The sequence below is a fragment of the Hippoglossus stenolepis genome, chromosome 10 (genome assembly GCF_022539355.2).
Source record: "Hippoglossus stenolepis isolate QCI-W04-F060 chromosome 10, HSTE1.2, whole genome shotgun sequence".
NCBI classification, from domain to species: Eukaryota; Metazoa; Chordata; class Actinopteri; order Pleuronectiformes; family Pleuronectidae; genus Hippoglossus; species Hippoglossus stenolepis.
The window spans coordinates 9,553,014-9,559,596 of NC_061492.1; the positions used below are offsets into that span (position 1 = coordinate 9,553,014).

Sequence of the window (6,583 nt, forward strand, 5' to 3'; positions counted from 1 at the left end):
TTAATTACATTTTTTTTTTTTTTTAAATACCACAAAATATCAACACCTACAGACTGATCCACTTAAGTCTTTGCAATATGATCACCACATATGGACAAAGCACAAAAGGTTTCTGGACAAGTGCCTGGATCTGCAGTTAACATAACAAAAATACTTAAAATACTACTGTAAAATAAACATGTCACCTGAAAATCACTGCCCTCAGGGCTTAATAATGGAATTGAATTTTTCTGTCCAAGCAAATGTTAAATTACTTAAATTCACAATATTAATTATATAAAACATAACACTCAATTCACCCTTTTCAGCTCCCAGAATAGTTTGTAGTTATGCCATTTATGTAGATACATGCACGTTTGACAGTGAATAACCATAAGAACATAGAATTATCAATTCAAATTGAGAAAGTCAGAATTTTGAGGTGTTGCAAAATGTAAAACATATTACATGAAACAAAACTTACAGTTAAACTGATTTTAATAAACATTAAAAATTCAAACATTGCCATTCGGTATAGGTGAAATTCTCAACAAGAACAGGTCTATGAACAAGTGGATGTGCTGCGGAAGATTATTTCGGTTTCACTGGATATGGATAACAGACAATACAATTCCTGCTCATAACAGTCCATAGGGGTTTTCATGGGGTAGACACATAAGCTGGTTTACACACTATTTTGCGCAGAGCAAAAAAGTCCATATCATCACAATTGTGTGTCAATCACTCAAGTCATCTTCCGCTCAGTCGCTGTCATTGCTGTCACTGTCTGAATACGCCCCCAGCAGGCTGAGAGACGAAGAGACCTTTTGAGTGATTATGGGCTTTGAAGCATTTGTGGACCCGGTCGTCTTTGATGCCAGTGAATCTGTAAAACAAGACAAAAGATAACAGTGACTTTCAAATCACATGCAAACGTTTAATGTAAAAAAACAGATGAAGATAAATGTTTGTCCTGAAAAATAGAAACATACAAAAATCCCACGTGTTAATGTGTACTGATCATAACTAGTATTCATGAGGTCATAAACTGAGAACCTGATGTGTTACCTGTTTGCAAAGATGAAGCAGCAGTAGCCGCCACTGGTCTTGGTTTGTTGAACGTTGCTGTTGGTTTCTTTTGCACAACCAGGGACCCCAGAGATTTTACACCACCCAGTGTCCCCACACTCTTCTCCCAGCTCTCCAGCTTGGCCTTCTTCACTCCTCCAGCTGAGGCTCCCTAGAGAAACACAGCATGAGATGAATATTCACAGCTCACAGCCTCTTTTTCAAGCTTGTTTTTTTATTAGCTGCCTCTTCCTAATGCATAATACACTGCTAATACTACAAAGCTGGTAATTCCAGACTACTACTACTGGTCGTACGAACCTGTGTCTCTGTGGGTTTGCTAGCTGTGAGGATGTCTGTTGGTTTGTTCGCGCTGGACTTGTTTGACTGTGAGCTGCTGCTCTCTGCTTCTTCTTTCTCCGAGCCCGAGTCCGAGTCAGAATCCCTCAGTCTTTTGATGAGGGCTCGTTGCAACATGTCCCTGAGAAACAATGTCTGAATTCAGTCTTTGTTCAGTTTTTTAATGATTCCTGCTCAAGTCTACATTGATTATTAGAAGAGTGAATATGACAAAACATATCAAGACATGGGCAGAGATCAGGTCAATGGGAGATTATGCAGTGGCCATGTAGTCTTAAGAAGGCAGGCAAACTACCTATATTTATTCAATTATGGAATAGACTTGTTTTTTACTGCCCATTGTCTATTTCAACCTTATTCACCAACCTGGTTTCTAGCTCATCCTCTTCTTTCTCCCGTTCGACCTTTCTCTTTTCAATCTCTCTGTACAGGCCGATCATTCCCTCGAAGTCCACCTGAGCCTGCCTCTGGTTCAGCTCCTTCAGCTCCTGAAGATTCTCTAAAACCTCCATCTCCATCTTGGAATCCTTTGTGCGGTTCTCCAACACCTGGCCGAAGATGGAAAACCATTTAGCTTCTCTGGGCAAAAGCCTCAACGCTGCCCAATAACACAACAAGGGCTGATGTTTATGCACCGACCTTCATGGGGTTGTTGAGCTCCTCCTCTTCTCTCTCCTCCTGGATTCTCTTCTCCTCCTCCTCAATTAGTTTCTCTGCTTGGAAGTTTCGTGTCGCACCATGCTCCATTGCGTAATCTGTGTTTACTGGATCAGTCTACAGGAGACAATAAGACACTATGTTATGCTGGAGATGTCACAAAGTAGTGGTTTTGTCTGATTTCAGTAAAATACCTGTAATAATTCGAACATTAAAAACTCTCACCTTAAACGTAATCTCAGCAAGACATCGAGTACATTTGATGTAGAAACGGAAGATGGGCAGTCCCATGTACAGCTCATTCTGAATCGTCTCTTTGCGTGCATTGAACTTCTTCCCCTTGTAGATGTACTCGCCACATGTTTTACACCTGCAAACAAGCAGATAGAAGCTGAAGACACAGGACTCATTCATAGAATCAGAAAGTCATTTTCACTAAGAGCTAGTCCTGTTCCAACTGTAAATACAACTAAAATTATCCATCGACTCCCATAGATAGCCAGCAATAACTTAATCTATGTATTGAGGTTGTTCTCACTTATACATGTCATCTCTTGGAGTGTGTCTTGGTGAAAATATGTCAGCATGTTAGATATAAGTGACCAATTTCAAATGTCTCTGTGTTTGTGTGTGTGTTGACCAATGAGCAACAAGACCTTAATTGCTAAAAAGACTAATTAACTAATTCTATAACCCATGACATTGTTTTCCAATTGCAAGTAATTGATTGGTTTATTATTGATCACAACTCTTTCAATAAAAAAAAAAAGTCTAATCACATGTGCTTCTCAGTGTCATGTGTTTACCAATCACTATGTTGATATATCTTTTAAAAACACAAGGAAATGTTGACACTTGCCTCAATAGAGGTGGAAACACATTGCACCAGAATCCACGTGGAAACACAGAACTCATGAATGGTTGTGTGAAAATTGATATCAAAGACCTGAGCTCAACATGTCGTCTAACACCTGCTTCATGAAAAGAGTGAGATCTCCGGGTGGAGACAGATCGTCTCAATGAAAGCTTGTTCTCTGTTCTCCGACCAAAGCTTTTAAATGTAAATGTGTTGCAAAGCACGGCCACTACTGGATTAATGTCCTGAGCTCCCAAATGCAATCGTGTGACACATTGCTGGATGTCAACGTCCTTCACACACTTGTGATGCTTGTGCCTGTGTATTGACAACAGCTACTTTGATCCTCGAATGAAACACCAGGAGCAAGTTGTGTGGCATGATGTTAAACCTGCTGCTGCTGCTGTTGACGATGATGATGATGATGTTAAATATACTGTGAGGAAGAGTAAAACGTACCTCATATTGAATGGAGCCATCAATCTGACCACATACTGTCGATCCTTGGGGAGTTTGAGCTTTGGGATTTTGGACGGATCGAAATCCGGAGGGTAGTATTTCTGTGGGAAAACAAAACATAAATATAAGATACTGGAAATCATTAAATTATAAAAAACAAGACAATAACGCAAACTGATGGCAACAGCAACAATGTATTTTAAATTCTAAAAATCCTCAAATACTAACACAATGTACTTTGAACGTCTGATGTGAGCCGATACAATTACTGTTAGCTACACCACACTTAGCTTCAGAGCTAACGTTAGCCTACTCGGTGGATTACACAGCTAACTGTACCCTCACATGACTTCACACGGCAAAACATGGTCGCTCGTGTACTTACATTCAAGACTTTTCTTTCAGACATTGTTGCTTTCGATAGAAACCAAACGACGACCAGAAAACGGAGGAGGAAACAGTAAGGTCAAGCTTAAATCGTGGCAGCGTTGAGCTCGTAGAGGTACTTCCGGTGTCAACAGGAACTGCCACTGATGTGTGAAGGTGCCTTTAAACAGTGGCAGCTGCCACACTGTTCAAAGCCACTGTTGGAGGCAGCTGCCACAGTTGCCACACTGTCTGAGGGATCTCACAGGCATTCCCCAAGGACTCTTAGTTAAATACACTAACATCCATCCGGACATTTAGAATAGACTTATTGCTAGTCCTTCAGCTTCTAAATATTTTGATGAGTTATGAACTTCTATAGTGTAAAAGCATCAGTGCATATACTAGACAAATGACAAACGAAGCTGTACACAACAAACAGCTACTGACCTTCTACTTTTTAACCAAGTTTTATTCTCATGTCTTCAGTATTTATATGACGTCAGTTAAATGACAATGACTCCATGGGCAGCAATATTGATACAGGCTGGCTTATCCTGTTAAAATAAAGTGAAATGTACTGATATCGAAGCAAACTGTTATTTATACTTAATAGTAATGTTATGTACATCTCCACCAAGGTTACTGAGTACAAATTGCAATAACAGACACAAACACGAGGTTTTATTCCCATATTCAAAATGAAGATCCAGTGGCAATCATCAGTTGAGTTCACATTATACAGTACATATGCTAAAAAGTGCACAAAGTGCCCATAAATCCTGTAATCACAACACATTAGGATTTCTGGGTGTGGACCTTTTATACAGTCTATGGTGTGAACGTGGTGTTCTTGGCACCGCTGTTTGTTCATTAGACAAGTAGGGTGATGCAAGTGGAGCCAGAGGGAATCCCGTAAACTGCAGGGGAACAAATAAACAGCCCTTTATTGTCCTCAGCAGCCTTAAAATACAGTGGCATGTGCACTGGCTGCTTCTGTGCCTGACAATTATGCAGGATTACACAGAAATGCCCCCCCCCCACTTGCACTGAATTTGATCTTCTGAATAGTTATTCTGATATTCACAAGAAGAGGGGGCATGAGTGCTACTTGAAATTCAACGCCACTTGGAAGAGAGCCCTCTGTGTGTAGAAGTCTCACAAATTAAAGGCTTTATTTTCACATCTTCAAGTCTTACTGAGAGCATTTACACTTCACAGAGTCATGTCAGTGGGATGAAGACCAGCGTGCACAACACCAGGACCCGGAAACTAAAGCAGCTTGACAGCCCAGAATCCACCCATCATTCGTTACATTATTTACTGTACATCTGTGCTTTTCCTGCTGTTACATGTCAAAAATCCTCAACCCCCAAATGGCATCATGCCATTGGGGGTTGAGGTTATTACATCTTAACCAGGATGTCCTACTTACCTGGATTTAGGGACATTCTGTGAGTGTATGGCTTTTAAGAGCAATCAAACCGGGATTATTTATTCAAGTTCTGTGCCATCCATGCTAACCCAATCCCCCAAATCCCTACCAGAAGCACAGAGTCCATAAATAACCATGAGATGGCTGGTACCCTATATCATGTCATCTCAACATGAATTGACTATGTGTGCCACGTGCCATCATCATGAAAACTGCAACCATCATTGGCCTCATTTACAATGTGGCAGCGCGTAAAACTGACCAAAGAGGATCAGATTGATCCGAGTGTTGCTCATGAGAACATTCTGTCAGCAGCAGATTGTTGTTCTGCCAGTTTCCTTGTATTGTTTGAAGGACCTTTTAACCCCTTGCGTCATTTACCAACAACGCATTGTGAATGGCTTAATGTGTGACAGGCAATGTGGGCAACATGGAGTTTTTAAACAGCATCATCAGTCTTAAAAAACACACACAGGTCACTTTCAATGTTTTTCCCCTTGATTTGATATCAGTTCAAAAAACACAGGAGCAAACAATTAAAAAAGGTTCTATGGAATTAATCTATTAATAGTCTACATCACAGTCCACCCTACAATCAGCTTAATCAATGCAATGAATACCAGAGTTAATTTGTACATACGGAGACAAATAGTTCTCTAATTTTCAATTTTGATAAGTTCAGACACATGAATGCAGATTTTATTTTATGTAAGTCCTCAGTATATGCTTGAACTTAACGTGGCCACAAGATTTCACAGTTTTTAAAGCAACGGTTTTAAAGTAGAAACAGTCTCCGCCCGTTGATGTTGTACCTTACACGTCTCAGTAAGCTGAATTTTGAATGAAGTAATTAATGTTACTCCTTGTGCTACACGTGTGTTTAAAAGTGTCTAACAAGATCTATTCAACCAGTTTCATTCATGACTTCCTCTTGTTATGTGTATTTTGTTGTTATTTTGTCATGAATACTGATATAAATATAAACATGTTCATATGTGTTTTGTTTTGTTTCTCCATTAGCGACAAAATTTGACAAGGCATGAGGAGATCATGTCTAAAATCTAGATTTTTTTAAGGTATATTTTTAAATAAATATATTATTTTAAATGATTAGCTCATTGGGTCACAATTAACATCCAATTGAAATGAATGAAATCCAAAACCTGCCTGTAGGGTATAGGAAGAAAAAATAATTAAGAAATTTAAATAATGTAGGGACAAACAAAGAGCATAGTCCTTAAAATGTTTAATAAGCTGCAAACTTGCCCGTATAGGCTATGGGACGTTTTGGGCATAGAAAAAATAAATAAACCGTATCCAGTCTATTATATTTGCTGAATTAATTCACTTTGTGTTGTTATTGCCCCTCAATGTTCAGCCTCATCATCTGACCGGTTCAGGAT

The 6,583-nt window shown here is 39.4% G+C and overlaps 1 protein-coding gene across 1 annotated transcript; it reads right to left on the reverse strand.

Moving 5' to 3' along the window:
• Positions 1–459: 459 nt before the first annotated feature.
• Positions 460–3,898, reverse strand: yju2 (YJU2 splicing factor homolog). Its single transcript, XM_035169071.2, has 8 exons — positions 3,765–3,898; positions 3,380–3,480; positions 2,290–2,434; positions 2,047–2,181; positions 1,774–1,955; positions 1,369–1,528; positions 1,048–1,219; positions 460–865 (listed from the first exon to the last, which is right to left on the reverse strand). Exons 1-8 carry the CDS (start codon positions 3,786–3,788, stop codon positions 741–743), a joined length of 1,044 nt encoding a protein of 347 aa, XP_035024962.1. The 5' UTR covers positions 3,789–3,898; the 3' UTR covers positions 460–740.
• Positions 3,899–6,583: the final 2,685 nt, after the last annotated feature.

Excerpts from the sequence above, each read along its gene's own strand:
- yju2 (XM_035169071.2), bottom strand. The coding sequence starts at position 3,788 with ATGTCTGAAAGAAAAGTCTTGAAT. Across the intron at positions 2,435-3,379 it reads ATGGCTCCATTCAATATGAG|GTGTAAAACATGTGGCGAGT; the intron begins GTACGTTTTACT and ends GCTTGTTTGCAG. Across the intron at positions 866-1,047 it reads TGCTTCATCTTTGCAAACAG|ATTCACTGGCATCAAAGACG; the intron begins GTAACACATCAG and ends CTTGTTTTACAG.